Source organism: Felis catus, chromosome C2, assembly GCF_018350175.1.
Source record: "Felis catus isolate Fca126 chromosome C2, F.catus_Fca126_mat1.0, whole genome shotgun sequence".
NCBI classification, from domain to species: domain Eukaryota; kingdom Metazoa; phylum Chordata; class Mammalia; order Carnivora; family Felidae; genus Felis; species Felis catus.
Window position 1 is genome coordinate 131,821,886 of NC_058376.1, and position 17,799 is coordinate 131,839,684.

General features: G+C 40.9%; 1 protein-coding gene across 1 annotated transcript in view; it reads right to left on the reverse strand.

The window, feature by feature from the left end:
- COL6A6 (collagen type VI alpha 6 chain) overlaps positions 1–17,799 on the reverse strand; it is a 166,350-nt gene that overhangs the window by 108,025 nt on the left and 40,526 nt on the right. Inside the window, exons 2-7 of the mRNA XM_045037620.1 lie at positions 12,152–12,249; positions 9,039–9,638; positions 7,123–7,743; positions 5,300–5,860; positions 3,975–4,535; positions 1,228–1,803 (exon numbers count right to left, since the gene is read on the reverse strand). Coding sequence (XP_044893555.1) covers positions 1,228–1,803; positions 3,975–4,535; positions 5,300–5,860; positions 7,123–7,743; positions 9,039–9,638; positions 12,152–12,249 — 3,017 coding nt within the window. The remainder of the gene's footprint in view (positions 1–1,227; positions 1,804–3,974; positions 4,536–5,299; positions 5,861–7,122; positions 7,744–9,038; positions 9,639–12,151; positions 12,250–17,799) is intronic.

A 17,799-nucleotide genomic window follows, 5' to 3' on the forward strand; every position in this document is an offset into this window, starting at 1 on the left:
TGCTTGGCACAGGCTCATGTGTATTCCTTAGCCTTCTGGTAAACATTATCATTTCCTTGAATTCCCCCAGAGAACTCACCACTGACTTAATTAATTCTCATGTTAGCCTAAGATGAAAGGTGTCTGAGATTCCAGCATTCAAGATAAGCAAGAAAGGGATAAAGAGAAATAAGGCAACCAGAATCAGTTAACTTTAGGAATTGGTTAACTCATTAATTCCTTTGTTTTAGTTTCATATAAAGGAAATTAAACTTATATATATTTTTTTAACACCTAAGGGAGAACTGTCAATACAAAATTTCAATGTCAACTTCTGCAGTGGCCTTAAAAGGACAGATCAAATTTTAGTCATTGGCCAACAGAAGCTAAGAGTTGTACCAGTTTTCAGTAAGACTGAGACAGATTTTGTTAGTTTCATGAAAGAAAAAGGTAGTAGCTGCCTTCTAAGGAGGCAAGGCATAGGAAAACCAGAAAAGGAACTGCACCCAAGATGTTGGAATCCTGGATCAACAGCAATTCATCTAACGACAGTATTTTTAGTAAAACACACCTTAATAAAAATACTAAGGAATTTTAATAGACCACAGTGTCCCTTTAAAACAAAGGGGTAGAATGGCAACTGAATGAATGAGTTTATACATACATAAATGTGGCAATGTAATCTCTAGCCACAGAACTAGAAACACATGGCAAACGAAATCCCCGTTCTCTGCTCTGGAAACACTGGGGTCCGGAATTTAATATCAGGCTCCATGTTCTAAATGAGCTTTTGCCATAACAGAAATAAGGTGAAGGGACTGGAGACTTCCAGACTGCCAGAGAGAAGACTTCAGGCAAGACCTGCTGGCTCTGAGGAAGGGATGGAATTGATTTCTTACGTGAAAAGGAGGAAGAAGACGTGGAGGTAGAAGTGGGTAGGAAGGATGTGTCAACAACTTTGTGTTCTGATCAACAAAGCCTGTTCAAAGATGGTGAATTCTCCATCATTAGACGGGTTTAAGCAGGGAGTAGGAATGCTGTAGAAGATTTCCTCCATGGGGAGGAGGCCAAATGAAATGTCTTTGAGATCCTTCCAGCCCTGAGATTCTATAACATGGGGAGTTCTAGGACAATTGGTGCTCCTTCTCTCTTCTCTAGAGAACTTGCTCCTGAAGGCTATTGCTTTGGTTTCTCCCTCACTTAGAGCTCAGCTGATAATAAAGAAAAAATGTAATTGACAAATCTTACCTACTTTCGAAGTGTTACATACACTGGCTGACACATCTGAAAATATCCCCTTCAGGCCTCCAAAAGTCTCCACGAAGAAGTACTTGTCACTTGATCCTGCCATAGCTAGCAGTTCTACAGGATTGGCACCAGCGATCCCCACAGCCAGAACAAGAATGCCTTTGTCCCTCAAGGCCTTGGCTGTGGCATTGAGCTTATCTGCATCGTGGGATTCCCCATCGGTGATCACAATGAGGACTTGGGGGACCCCTTTGTGCAGGCGGCTGCCCCGGGCTTCAGTGAACATGTGGTCTGAAAAGCCTAGTGCCTCAGCGGTGTAAGTATTGCCCCCCATGGGCTGGTCATTCTGGAGCACCGAAATCACCTCCCATTTTGTGCTGAGGTTATCCAGATAAAACAGTACCTCTGGGTCATCAGCATACTTCAGAGCCCCAAACCGGACCTGATTTTTGCCAACGTCAGCTTTTTTCACCAAGTCAATCATAAAGTCTTTCATGATATTATATTCGTCATAGTCAATGCTTCCAGAGCTATCAATTACAAACACAACATCCAGAACTTCAATTCGCTTGCATTCTAGAAGAGAAGGAGAAAGGAAAACCACATGAAATTAGCTTTGGACATCATGGGAGACTCCTCTCCCCACACCTGTGTTTTAATTGCCAGGGTCTCCTCTCCATGGGATCAAGTTGTACATTAGGATGTCCATTCCTTGGGTAACAGACACAATACATGTACATTTGTGCTGCTAGTATGCAGAAATACTCAGGCAAGCTTTTAGAACAAAGTAGATGTGAAACCTACTGTAGGGGCCACAGAGGGGGCCAACAGTCACAGGATCAGAGGAATAAACACTTCAAATGATTTAAACTAAAAAGGAAACACAAATTCTGTAGACATTTTCCTGTATAAATAGTTTCTTCAACATGTGCTTTCATTTACACAAATTTGTCTTTTTTTTTTTTTTTTTTTTTAAACCACAGGGATGGGATTTTTTTCTTAACATAAACCTTGGGGAAATGACCACATGAAAATGAATTTGGAAACACTGTATATTTTTTCAGTTATAGGACAGCTGATTCTTCAAGGTTACATTTTCTTTCTTTTTAGCTTCCTTGAAACATTATCTATTTTCATTATTGGGCCTCATCATAGAAATAAGCCCATCTCACACTTGGCCTAACTAATGGTCCTGGCATGGTGCTCCTATTAACTTTTCAAACTTTGGGTCAGTGGCATGGAACAGTGAAGCTGGAAAGACCCAGTTAATTACTTAATCCTTGTGTGTGCAACACATTCTATTTAAAGGCACAGAGTTCCAAACTACAACTCATTCATGCTGGAGAAGTCGAATCCTAAGATGGTTGATGATTAAGTCTTTCTGCAGCACAATCTCTCCACAGGCATTAGAAAGGTATGTTCCAGATGTTAACTCACCCACTCTGGAGAAACAGACTGGGGTCAAAATAGGCCCCCTTCCTAGAGGCTCACCACATTTCCTTCCTCTGCAAGCCACTTGCTTGCTATTGAAACTCTGTTGAAAGTCTCAGAGCCAATCAATGTGCTTATCTCACTAACTAGAGGCCATGTGTACATAGTCATAAACCAAGCTCTCAGGAAAGGCTGGTTCCACAAAAGAAGAAACTACATCTCTCTGGCCTTTGGCTGCCCTGGGGAGCCCGCCTGCATTACCCAAGGGATTAGGGTATAGATTGCTCAGTGTTGATACCCTTTCAAGATTCAGATTTGTTCTGGATGGAATTATCAAGAAATACAATCCAGGTTTGTTTTCTACAAAGCACATACCACAATCACCAAACCTTCCAGTGGGAGTTGGACAGATCTGTTATTTGACCAACAATGTTCCTCTCTTTCCTCAAAACTCTGTTAAGACCCATCTTCTTCGTAGAGATTTTTCAGAACACCTCAGGCATCAAGGCCCAGGGATCACAATGTCAATCAGTCCCTTCTATGTGCTCGACTTGTTTCATCACCTGCATTACTCTGCAGTTTCACAGGCAGAGAGGATGGGGACTCTACTATTTACCTCCTTCAAGGCATCCGTTGCTCACGTTCCCATAGGATACTCCTCCTTGATAGGATTTAATATCAAAGTGTATTTACAAATGTTATCTCACTTTACAGAAGTACTGGCTTTTAAAAATTGTAAAACAAATAAACATACATTGGGTGTTAGGTCAAAGGGCAGTCACCTCGCCCAGGAGGTTATGCTCCAGTACTGCTTGCCTCAAACATAGCCCAAGGACACCGGTTATATGAGGCTGGCTGCTTGCCTCCAGGTGGAACAGACTCTGGTATAACTCAGGCTCCAGGGTTCCCCATGGGGTCAGGCTGAAGCTGTACTATAGCTGAGACTGCCTCCTCGCTCAGCTCCCACCCCTGCCCTGTCCCACTTCCCTTACCCCCTTCTGAAAAGGCCTTCAATAAAATCACTTCCCCATAGAGCCTCTGACTTAGCTTCTGTTTCCGGGGAACCAGGCCTAAGACATTGTCCTAGTGCTCTTTGTCTACAAATGGGGAACAATCCAGGTGGACCAAAATTATTCTGTATTCATTCGACAGTTCTGATGAGGAAAGGTGCATTTTATACGTAGGTAAAAAGCCACGGGGATGAACATTCCAATTAAGCAAAGTTTGCAAGGTTCAAATAGTAGTTTATTTAATTCAAGCAACAATGGCTAACACAGACGTATTTTGGAAAATGCCACTAGTGCATGTGCTCACACCTACCTTCACGGGGCTGCATATTCCAAAAACAAGATCATCTTCAATGTGCTGCAGAATATCAAAATTCTCAACATAAAACACCATCTCTGGCCTCCCACTGATCTCCTCAAGCTGGGTGACATTGGAGCCAAACACCCCCACCGAGTAGATGATTATGCCTTCTTGTCGAAGAGCTACTGCTGGCTCCTTGACTATGTCCTGAGCTTCACCATCAGTGATGAGGATGAGAAACCTCCTGACATTGGGCCGGGCCCCCTTGGCAGGGCTGAAGTACTGAGACATAAAGGTCAGGGCACCACCCGTCAAGGTGGTTTCTCCAATGTGAGCCATCCGGTCTATTGCATCTGAAATTTCATGCTGGGACATGTATCTATCGAGCGGAAATTCCTCCTTATTGATGTCGCTGAACTGGACTACGCCAATCTGCACCCGATCTGCCCCAATCTGAGATTTGCTCACCAGGTTTTTCATAAATGTTTTCATTTTGCTGAAGTTTTCAAGTCCTATACTGCCAGAACTGTCCACCAGAAACATGATGTCTGCTTTCATCTCTTTGCAGGCTGCACGGAAGAAAACAAGGTGTTTATTCAAGTGGGCTTCAGGTGAAAAGATTAAGGGCAAACAAGAAATCCAAAACACAAATAATTCTATACTAAAGTGTGAGTTTGGTGAGGATGGCTAACAGGTAAATAAAGCACTGAAGGCCATAAAAGTGAGGCTATTCTATTTGTTATTTATATCTTTAATTTGTAATTCAGAGTATCTTAACCTTAGCACTATGATAATTTTTATCATGGAGGGCAGCCCATGCATCATAGGACACCGTAGGACATTTAGCAGTACCCCGACCTCTACCTGTTAGATGCCAGGAGCACTCCTCCAGTTACAACAAACAAAAGTTAGTCTAGACATTGCAAGTATCCCCCAAGGAGGCAAAAATCACCCTCGGTTGAAGACTACTGACATAGTTCTAAAAGGTTTCATAGAAGTTTTATTAAAAAGCAATTTAAATACATCTGAGGTACTTAAAATCAGGTATCATTTGCAGTGTCTAATTATAGGTCTAACCTAGCAGGGATCTGTGGGAAGAGGCTAATGAATATTTATTAGGGAGAACTCCTCCAAACACCTTTCTTATGCTTCCGATATTAATCAGAACACCATAATGGGCTCCTAGTTCTGCTCTGGAGAACAAACATAGCTACTCAAGTCAACAAACATTGACTTGGAAATTTATGTTGTTTCTCTAAACCTGTGATGTCGAATATTGCAGGATAGTAATTTATGAGCTGAAGTCAAAAGGTAAAGTCACCATGTCCCCTACCTTCTTCAGCACAGATTTCCTGAACAACTTGGTTTCTTATGTCTTTCAAAGCGTCGAAGTCATGCACGTAGTATACCCTCTTTTCCTCGCCTGCAATTTCTCGCAGCTGTGTTTGGTTGGCCTCCTTGACCCCAATGGCATAAACACGAATGAGCTCTTCTCTCAGTCTGTTTGCAGGCTCCAAGATGCTATCCTTGGACATGCCATTCGTCAGGACAACAAGATGACACGGCACTCTGTTTCCTCGCTGCTTCTTTGCTTTTTGCAATAGCCCTAGCGTGAAATTCAGGGCTGCACCCGTGTTTGTATTCCCACCCATCTGCCGGATGTTCTCAATGGCCTTTCCCAAGTCATGCTTGTTAGTGTATTTATTGATCTCAAATTCCAAGTCCCAGTTGTCAGCATACTGAACGGCCCCAACCCGCACTTTTTGGGGAGCGATGTTGAACATCCCTACGACCTCTGACAGGAAGGTCTTCATTTCATGGAAGTCGGTGGCCTGGGTGCTTCCAGAGCCATCAATGAGCAGATAAATGTCTGCTTCTTCAGTGTCCACACAACCTAAAATGGAACCAGAAAGGTTGGCTGTGGCACTGAGGCAAGTGTGAAGAAGGAATGAAAATAGATGGGAAGTAGAACAATACAAGCGTCTTGAGACAGAAAAATGGAAAACAGCTCCTAGGCATAAAAGACACTCTACTAGCTTAACGTAGGAAGAATTTAACATCACTGGGCCCAAATGAATTGCTTCTGACAGTTTACGACAATTTGGATCGTTCTCTGCCATGAATCAAAGCAAATCTGGATATAATAAAAGATTAGAAAGAAGACACGAAGATGATTTTTACAAGTCACTTCCCTCAATAGTGAATAACTGCTTAGCAAAGAGGCAAGTGGTATGTTGGGAAATGGAGAAGGTATTCAACTGGACATTGTGGACAGAGGAGCTCTCTTTCTTGAAAACCCGAACAAACTATTTACTCTCATCTACTCCTAGCCAATTAACAAAACTAGGGGTATCATCGTCAGTGGTCTTATTTGTGTAGGACAACTACGCTTTTACAGTAAACATGCCAGCAATGTTTGTGGAAGAATGTATACATATATATGCGCATGTATATCTACACATAGTTTATATAGTATGCACGTGTACATGCAAAATATTTAAAATACACTGCTTTCTCTCCAAACTCACAGATACTACAACAATACTTCACAACAAATCACTCTGTCCTCCAACCACGTCATGCTTCCTGTTTCTTCTCTAAGTTGGAATTTGAGGACGATGGAAGAAAAGGAGAGAAAAATACAGAAAGAAAAAAGAAACAGTAGTGCCCGGGTGGCTTAGTCGGTTAAGTGTCTGACTCTTGATTTCGGCTCGGGTCATGATCTCATAGTTTGTGAGTTCAAGCCCCACATTTGGCTCTGTGCTGACAGCGCTGAGCCTGCCTGGGATTCTCTCTCCATCCCTCCCCTCCTCTCAAAATAAATGAATTTACATTAAGAATAAAGAAATAAAGGAAAGAAAGGCAAAGGGGAAAAAGAGACAAGTAAAGGCAGAGAAACAGCAAAGGATGGTGTTCTAGGGTGTTTTTAAGTCATGAAGAATCCTGGACAGGAAATCCCTCCTCCCCATTCCAGCACTACAATGGCTTTCATTCTCCCCCCAATTTACACTTTGAACCATCAAACAAAGGTAAGAAATCAGGTACTTATCCTCCCTACCCACAGCATGCCCTGCCAGTCCCTTCTCTATGTAGAATAACCTGAGAGGAGAAAAAGAGAAGGATCCGATTAATCCTTCTCTCAGCTAAGGACTTTACCAGATTTGAGCGTTTCAGTCCGTTCTGAGAAGACAGAGACCGTGTGCGTTATCTGGTTCCGCAGCTTCTTCAGAAATGTCTGGTTGTGAGCGGCCAGGTCAGAGAAGGTTTTCAGTTTGGACACATGCTGCTCAGCGGGGTGAGAGGCGATCTTCTCCAGCTGGCTTTCGCTGGCCCCCTCTATGCCCATGGTGAAGATGGTCACGCCCTCGCGCCGGAGGTTAACGGCCGCCCTGGTCACGTTATCCTCTGATGGTCTGTGGGTCACCAGCACGGCAATCTGGGGCACCCCCTGATTCTTCCGACTGCCATTGCGTGCACTGAACACTTCCTTCCTGATCTTTCTGATGGCAGCTCCTGTGTAGGCCTTCCCAGCCTGGGGAGAGAGGGTCTGTATATTCTGGAGAACCTCCGACTTATTTACACCCCTGCTGAGGGAATTTATCACCTTCGTCTCATTGCTGTAGGCCACAAGGCCAACCCTCATGCAGTTCTCCTTTATGTCAAGAGCAGATATGCTTTCTTCCAGGAATTCCTTAAGATAGTCAAAGTTGTCCTGGCTGCCATTGATGGACACATCCAACAGGAACACCACATCAGCCACAGATGGGCCTTGGCAAACTGTGTGGACAAGGAATGAAGAAGCACAAGTTTAGCTAGAGGTAGGGCATCTTTGCTCAGCATTAGAAGGCGTGGAGAACATCTACCAGAGCTTGGTTATACACTTAAAGAAAGAAGGCTGTATACAAAATGATTATGAAGCTGAGATCAGAAGGTCCTAGATTCAAATACTGGATCTTAGCTCAACTCCCAGCTTTGATTTCCTTATCTGTGAAAGTAACATTTATCTCATGAAATTGCTATGGGGATTAAATGCGATACCGTGCTTCGCTATGGGAGCTGGTGCATAAAAGCCACTCAGTGAATAGCTGCTACTGCGATCATATTAAAATATTATTAAAATCAATAGGTAGAGTCCAAATATTCCTAAGATGTGGTAATGGAATAGTGATTGCACTTTCTACTATTTTATTTGGGAAAGATGTTAGTAATAGGATTCGCATTTTCATAGATTACCACAAGAAAATCATTCTGTATTATCAATAGACAATTATACTGTCTTGTTCAAGCAGATTTAAGCAGCAGTAATATGAATTTCCTATGTTACTTAGTAAGACTTGTACACTTGGAGCAAATTGTTTTTTCCTGGCTCTCCCCTGCCCTTCACTTGGATGATGTTCGTAAACTCCTGGCCCCTCTTGTTAACAGTACAAGAGGACAGACTGGGACACAGGGCAGCAGGTTAGAGGCAGAGCAGAACACAGGAAGCTCATCAGGATTAGAGCAGCAGGAAGGGAGAGCATGTGGGCTGAAGCTACCTGAGCCTGGGAATCCAAGGGCCCGATCTACCTGATTTCAAACTTCAGCCTGGCCTGGGACCAAGCTGTGTCACCTCAAAGAACGCCTGGAGTTTCTGCAGAAGCAAGGGTTTGGCCTTCCTGAAGCTGTTTCTAGTGCTATCATTCTGTGATTACATTATGTGGTTTGAGGAGGCAAGGATTTCTTTAGGAACAAATCCGCCCTTTAAAGGAACCAGTAAATAAAACTACATAGCAACTAAAGCCCAAGGAGACTGATAGCTCAGAGATAGGCTGGGTGGTAGGGAGGTGTCCCTGGATTTTAAGATGTGTCGATGACATGCAACATAAGTGAAACATGGAAAAACCAAGCTTTGTGAGGTTCACTGGATTTATAATGGTCACAATCCTTGGGTCCTCTTGAACACGTGAATATTTAACATCTGAAAATGCAGCCCAACTTTTGAGGAAAGGGAGGCTCACAGTTTCAATCCTCTCCCCGTGCTGATTTTTCAAAAGCAAATTAATCATCATTCTATACATGTGCTCTGAACCCACCTTCCACAAGAATGTCATCTGCCGCTCCGTCCCTGTACTGGGTCGCTTCCTTGATGATCTGCGTCATGTTTTGGGAAAACGCGCCCAGGTCCCTGACCGACCGAAGGTTGAAGTGAAACTGAGCCGTGGCCATGGCCTTCAGCTCCTCCTCAGAAGCTTCCTGCAGCCCCACGGAGATGATTCTCACCCCGTCTTCCCGCAGGGCCTTGGAGGCCTCTTCCACGTCATCGTCCTCGGACGCCGCCGAAGCCAGGACCACCAGAATCGGGGGAAACTGCTTCTTGTCCCTCCCGCCGGCCGCTCCAGAGAAGAAGGTCCTGTGGGCCCCCCGGAGAGCGTTTCCTATCCGCAGGGAGCCGCCAATGAAGGCAAAGTTCTTCTTGAGGTGGTTCAGCATGGGGTTCCTGCTCTTGAAGGTGCTCAGCTGGAACTCACTGTGGAGCCGGTCGCTGTACTGAGCCAGGGCCACGCGGTACTTGTGGGCCTCGATGGGGAGACTGGTGATCATCTTGGTGATGAACGTTTTCACAAGAGGGAAGGACTTAGTTCCCAGGTGATCAGAGCTGTCCACCAGAAATACGACATCTGCATACTCAGGGCCTAAAAACCCAGAGACATACAAACAAAGCACAAACTTTTGAAATGTACTACCTGTTTAATGCCAACCATTTGGATAAAACCTACTTTCCTTTATTTGTATTTTTAATACCTTCCCAATGAACTGAAAATAACAGTGTGACATTACATATTTGCCCAAGAAAAGAAATCTTTATTTCATGGGCTTTTTCATACACCCTTGTATTTGAACTCCTCACAAATTAAGTATCACCTTTGTGTGGAACTAAAAAAAATAGGTAAATTTAGAGAAGTAGAAGATCCTGGGTTTTTATATCTTTAGTGGATACTTCCCAATCCCCCACCTTTTTTTTTTTTTTTTTTTTTGCTTTCAGAATTTGATCTCAGTTTATGTAAAGAGAATAAAAAATTTAACTGAGAATCACATTGCTTTGAATTTGGGTGGAGATGCTCTTTCATTGTGATTCCTCTTTAAGCAATGTAACATTGATCTGATTGACTTACAAACATATTAGTTTGTATTCCCAAATGTTAAATGGATGAAGTTTAAAAAATACCTAAAAATCATAAAAATGTGGTAAATTTAAAGTTCTTTATAATATTTTTTGGCTAACCATGTGAATGATCATTATAATGCTCACATAAGTAAAATGTGATGGAAACCAGTATGCCCTAAGTTAGGAAAGGGATTATAGTTTTGGTTTCTATTAAAAACAGAATTTGTATATAGGAATACAATAACTTTGCTGAACTTTGAAGGATTCATTCAGTGCCAGGTTCAATGCTAAGCATGTAGAATTATATTTTAATGTGATAGGGAATCACTGGATTCAAGCACAAAATGTTGTTTATTGGTGACCTGCTGATTTGAATGCAGAGTCCTCCCCACTCTAGTAGAACATCTATGTCTTTTCTGTGGTAGGGAGAGGTCTGTCTAATGGTATATATTTAAGAAAATATAGTGTACTTGAATAATGGAAGTCCTGACTTTTTTTTTTTTTTTTTTTAATCAGCTAACTCCACCTGCCCTGTCAAACCATTCTACATACTTGGGCTTCAGGTTCCTCACCTTTCAAATGAGTGGATTCTACTAGAAAATATGTAAAGTCCTTCCTCACTTTGAGATTCTGATCAACAGAAGTGGTTACAAGATAAATTCTAATCAAATGAAAATAACCTCTTTCTGTCTACACCTGCTAGGAAACCAGAGTTGGCAACCCTGTGTGTGATTTCATTTTCTTGATAGCAGTCTGGCTGAGGCATGATGGATAACATCACACCTTGTCTTCTAAATAACCTAATTTCAGGGGCGCCTGGGTGGCGCAGTCGGTTGAGCGTCCGACTTCAGCCAGGTCACGATCTCGCGGTCTGTGAGTTCGAGCCCCGCGTCGGGCTCTGGGCTGATGCCTCAGAGCCTGGAGCCTGTTTCCGATTCTGTGTCTCCCTCTCTCTCTGCCCCTCCCCCATTCATGCTCTGTCTCTCTCTGTCCCAAAAATAAATAAACGTTGAAAAAAAAATTTTTTTTAAATAACCTAATTTCAACTGGTTTGAGATTCTTTTGATAATCATACAGTCAGCAGTGTCTTAATGAAGGTGAATCAATATTGTCTTCTAAGAGAAGGCCAGAATCCCTACGAGGACTGTCAGGGGAGCCCTGCGCAGGATGGCTTGACTTGCGACCAAAAGTGACCTTTCTATTCATGAATAAGCCCCCACATCTTGCATGGAAAAAGGAAATGTGGACAATTGGCATGTGAGACAGATTCAGGTTCTGATACAGCTCAGCGTTATGTCTGAACAGTGGAACACTTGGGGAAAAAGCACTGCTTCTCTTTAAAACAACTTAATATCAAGCCCTGTGAGACATCAAAGAAAAATGTTTGCAGAACAAAGTCTAGTTTATCTCTTCTGAAAACTTGCTTCCAAGGTCACAGTCCTTGAGAAAGCTATGAAAGCCAATATAGGTGGCCCTGGACATGAAGTGACCGGTACAAGTAGTCACTATTTTGAGGTGGTCAAGGAGTGAGGGGCAGGCCAGTATTTTGACTTCATGTCCACTGGACAAAGGTAACTGACAGACAGCAAACAGCTATGGAGCTTTCTCTTCAGGGCAAAAGCACTCTCTTTACAATAAGCTAACAGTTTAAATTGGAGCAAATCTGGATACTTAACTAAGACAATGTTTTGGCACAAATGAACTAGGAAGAAACATTCCAAATGTTCCAGGCCTGAATCTAATATTAAATGATAGAATTTTAATGCAACCTCCCCAAAGGCCTAAAAGGGGTTGAAATTGAGGACAAAATAATAGCTCTCATATCTTTCTATCATAACCAAGGAATAAGGTCCAGAACAAATGATCTTTAAAGGAGCACAGGATAACATCACAAAGAAATTGAGCTACCATCCATCCCTTCACCACCATCAAAAGCAAAGTAAAGCAAAGCAAAACTCTTTAAGTAGGTCAAACTGATCTATTTTCTGTAATAAAAATTAAGGAAAAGAACTCTATTTTTTTTTTTTTTTTTTTACTTACCAGGATCTTTGTTCATAGAGACATGGGAACAAATTATTATAAGGAACAAGATCAGCAGCATTTTCCTCTTATGACCTAAAAAGTCTCCAACTTGAAATCTGAAAAGGCAAAAACAAACACCTAAAATTGTGGATATTTTGTAATCAAGACACACAAATAAGAGCACACAAAATTTTATAGCAAACTGGGTGCAATAGAAGGCAGAATTTCTGAGGTGCCCTGACTTTCTGATCTGTGAAGAGCCTTAGAGAAAAAGATCCACAAAAATTCACACAATCACAACATTTTTTCCTGGTCCAAGACCCTGCAGAAACATGAAATTCTGGATTATAAATGGAGGTAGCCAGCTGCCTTCTAGTTCCAACAATATTTTGTGTCTCTATTAGTCATTTTCCCTGTACCCTCGTGTTACCCTTGGTCTACTCTTTGCCAAGACAATTCAGAGTTCACGGCTGGGACACAGTCTAAAGACCCGATTTATCATTTCTCCATCATGAACATGTAGGTGTGTTTCATCTTTGAGCAATAAGTATTTTTAGATGGGGTAAAAATTCCATCTTTTCCCCTATCCTACATAATTACAAAGGTAACCATTTTCCCTTATCCTTAAATTTGAGAGAAGACATGAAAGTAGTGACCCTCCATATTCCATATGATATCTTGCTCCTCAAAATGACTCAATTTGTACTATTTTTCTTCCAACTACCTAGAACTGCATGAGGCAAGGGTTTTCCAATTCTATTGGCCTAAAGAATCTTCGGTCACCTATAATTATTCATTTCATAGAATGAAATAAAATATTGAAGACGTTGAAAATAAATTTTTTCATGAAGCAGGTTTAGCTCATTTATTCACTCATTCATCCACTGAATGAAAAACTAATTGATCCATATTAAGAAACTAGCATCTTTGTTTCTTGCTAAGTTCTTACCCAAACATGAATTTGCAATATTATATACGGCCATCTCACTCCTTGTCAGGCAGGCTCCCAGTGCTTAGTATTTCATCCCTTCAGAAAAGGGACCTGTGCCATGAGAAATTCCATCCCCATTTCCTCACCTACTCCATCATCCCTCTGACATTCTGGAATCTGGGACTTTGCTCTGTTCCTTCATAAGAAGCCTAGATGATATAAACTTTTCAGGCCGTAAGTCAATTTATCAATTCTATTCTGAATTATTCAGTGAACTGGAAGGGGCTCATAAGAGGTTGTTTTTAGTTCAACCCTTACATTTTAGAGGAATGTTAGCCCTAGATTGCCCCAGATGAAAACCAAGTCATAATATCCGTCCAAATTTTGTACTAACGTGTATAACAACAACAAATCCTCCCACTTGTTGTGCCTTTAGTATGTGCCATGTCCTGTGCTAACTGCTCCACATTTGTTCTGTTTGCTATGGATAACACACCTAGTAGCAAGTGAAATTATTCCGATTTTGCAGATAAGGAAACAGTTTCATGAAGGGGACATAAATAACGGTTTCAAAGTCACCTTGATAAAATGGGCCAGAGTTGGGCGTACAACCCACTTCTGTCCGACTCTAAAATCTGTCCTTGCAAACTGTTATCCCAAACTCAACACGGTGAACATAAAAAGTGTCTCCAGGTTTCTTTCTGAAAGTTAAAACCTGGATGGAACAGTGAGGATTAGGTAAAGCCATGGTAATCCCAAAGCACCATGAAGCATCTGGAAATTTCCCCATGCAGATGATCAATACCAGTGATACGATAAAAGTTGAATTCTTTGGAATAGCATCTTGTGAAATAGTTTTCTCACATCCTTGAAATGGATTCAAAAAGCTGGTGTGTTATAAGGCCATCCAGTGTGGAAGCCCACACGCGAAAGGTTCTCTTGAAGTGCATACGGGCCCTGCTTTGTGTGTGCAGTAAGACTGGTGGTGGGCTAAGCCTCTAAATTCATGTTTGGAAGGGCTGGGATCATTTTTACCACATTGAAACATGGATTAACTGCCTAAATCTGTATGCTGTTCTACTCCCAGACATGGCCAGGATTTATATAATTTTTTTTAGAATATCTGAATATTTAAAATAAATTTTAAAAATACCTGAAGACATAAAGGGAGAATAAAGAAACAGAAAATGTAAGTTCATTGTACATTCTTCTTAATAGTGAGATTGACTGCTTGTTATAGAAATATTGTCAAAAGGTATAGTTCTCCTTAATCTAAATTTTGTTGTAATTCATTTATTCTGAATCAAAAAAACAAAACACAGAGGCCAATATACATCTTTTGGAAGTTATAGGCTATAAAAAGCTTTTAAAAAATCTGGATCCCTGTAAACTTTCTGTTGAGAAGGTAGAATGTTTCTAATTTAAACCACAGCTGCAAAAGCAACACAGTCACCAAACACTTGGCTTCAACCCCAGAATGTTTAGAACTTGTGCAACACCTCTCTTGAGGCTACTAAGAACCAGGGGTTTCAGGGAGACCTCTGCCCCATGCAAGCCAATTCATAATCTAGGACATGTCTTCCAAAAAAATATTAACAGCCCAAGAGGGATACTAAAGAGACCTCAGCAAAATTAAGATAAATGCCTTTTTTTCCCTTTAAAATGAGCATGCAGGATACATCATTTCTAAGCATATGGACTGTATTTTTCTTCAGAAACAGACTATTGTCAGCTGCTGCACTGTAAAAAAACACTGGGTCTATTCCACAAGGTCACGACAAATTGCCATTTGTTTATCTACCCCCACTCACAATCTCTCCACTATTTCCCTTCCTTGAGCCATGCTACTTCTCAGAAGTCAAAAAGTAGAAAGAAAAATATTCTAAGTAAGACTTACACTCACTGAAACGCTGCAGTATGAAGCCTCCACATACAATAGGAACAAATAAACACGAACCAATAATGGTAAACAATACAAAACACACAAGGCCTCATGAGGCAAGCAAATCACATAGTTTTACTGCTAATGTCATGTTTTTCCCAACTGCATTTTCTGGAATCACAAAAAAGAGACTGTGTATGTTGATCATATTGAATGAACAAGGTCATTATGACCCTGCCATTTTGTAAAATGTATACTCCTATGTGTTGAGAGCAGTTGATTCAGTAGAAAGAGCACAGTCTATAGTATCACGACCTGGGTTTCACTCTTCCTTAGTGGTTGTGTCACTGGACATCCCACCTCACTCCTGTGGGTTCCTCATCTGAAGCACAGGGGTCACATCCTCTAAATTCTAGCATCTCCACACATTAACAGTTTTTTGACCTAACAAATAGTAATAGAAGAAAAAAAAAAGTGACCAGTTAAGCTAAGATCACACTGAAATACAGAGCACATGTTCTGAAACAGTCTTATGGAGCAAAGTGCCCCTCAGACAACCACCTGTGCAGGTCTGGTCCTGTGTTAGAGGGACTATGACAGCAAGAAAAGGAGTAGGTCAGAATTATTGACCCTTTCTGGGTCAGAAATGCTGCTGGAATCTTTCCAGACCCAAGTACACCAACTGAAGGGGACTAAAATTTCAACAAGGCAAGATTTTATTTAAGCTGGGAATTAAATGCCCAGCTTAAAAATTAGGAAAACTATAGAATAAACCCAAAAGGAATAAAGAGATACTTAAAATACTAAAAATCTGAGCAGAAATCAGCAGACTAAAAAACAAAGCTAAAAGAAGATCAAGATTTGAAAACGCCAACCTCATAATAGACTGATCAAAAAAAGATGACATAAATAATTATATGAATTATATGAATGAAAAAGACTTAACTACAGATAAGACAGACTTTTTAAAAATTGAAACAGTAGTTAACAGTATTCACAGAAAACTCCAAGCCTACATGATTTTACTGGCACGTCCCAAACTTTCAAGATACAGGTCATTTGAATCTTCTACAAATTCTTTCAGAGATCAGAAAAAGAGGAATATTAGCCAGTTCCTTTTTGGGGGGCCAGTAAAATCTTGATATGTAAACTAGACAAAGACAGCATGAGAAAGGAAAAACATCCATTTTACTCATGAATATAAACATCAACAATAGCCAAATTATGGAAAGAGCCCAAATGTCCATCACTTGATGAATAGACAAAGAAGATGTGCTATGTGTACACACACACACACACACACACACACTATGGGATATTACTCAGCCATAAAAAAAGAATCAAACCTTGCCATTTGCAACAACATGGTTGGAGCTACAGAGTATTATGCTAAGTGATAGAAGTCAGCCAGAGAAACACAAACACCATATGATTTCACTCGTATGGAATTCAAGAAACAAAAGAGATGAACATGCAGGGAGGACAGGCAGGAAGAGAGGCAAACCAGAAAACAGACTCTTAACTATAGAGAACAAACTGAGGGTTACGGGAAGGGAGAGGGTGGGGGGATGGGTTAAATGGGTGATGGGTGTTAAGTAGGATACTTGTTATGATGAGCACTGGGTATTATAAGTGACCAATCACTAGATTCTACACTGGAAACTAATGTTACACTGTATGTTAACTAACTGGCATTTAACTAAAAACTTGAAAAAAGAAAATAACTATAAAAAATCCTAAATAAAACATTAGCAAATCAACTCCTCAGTATGTAAAAAAGATAATACACTGTTATCAAGTTGAGTTTAGCTCAGGAATGCAAGGATTGCATTTAAAAGCTACAATCTAAACGTGTAAATCTAAATATGTATTTAGAAAATACATGACTATAACTTAACACATGAATAGACTAAAGGAAATAAAAAGTAAATACAAAGGGAAAACCACTCCAATTCATAACTTTAAGAAAAAACCTTTAGGAAACCAGGAGGAGAAGGAAACTTATTCTGACAAAGGATATATTTTAAGAGACTTTTAAATATAGAGAACTGAGGGTTGATGGGGGGGGGGGAAATGGGTGACGGGCATCGAGGAGGGCACTTGTTGGGATGACCACTGGAGGCTGAATCTAAGTGATGAATCATGGGAATCTACTCCTGAAGTCAGGAGCATAGCCTATACACTGTATGTTAGCTAACTTGACAATAAATTATATTTAAAAAATAAAACAAATAAAAAATAAAAATAAAATAAAAAATAAAGTAAAAAATATTTTTTAAATAAGTAAAAATCTTCTGTGTATATCACCCTAATGGGGAAATTTTAGAAGTATTTTTTAAAAACATGAAGTACAATTAACACAGTGTTATATTAGTTTCAGGTGTATGATATAATGATTCAACAATAATTCCGTATGTTACTCAGTGCTCACCATAATATGTGTACTCTTAATCCCCTTTATCTATTTCCCCTAACCTCCCACTCACCACCCCTGTGGCAATCACCAGTTTTTCTCTGAACCTAAAGGTCTGTTTTTTGTCTTTTGTTTGGTTGGTTTCTTTTTTTTTCTTTTTTCTTTTTTTAATGTTTTTTATTTATTTTTGAGACAGAGAGAGACAGAGCATGAAGAGGGGAGGGGCAGAGGGAGAGGGAGACACAGAATCCGAAGCAGGCTCCAGGCTCTGAGCTATCAGCACAGAGCGCGATGCAGGGCTCGAACCCACGAACCGTGAGATCATGACCTGAGCTGAAGTCGGACGCTTAACTGACTGAGCCACCCAGGCACCCCTTGGTTGGTTTCTTAAATTCCACGTATGAGTGCAATCATATGGCACTTGTATTTTTCTGTCTGAT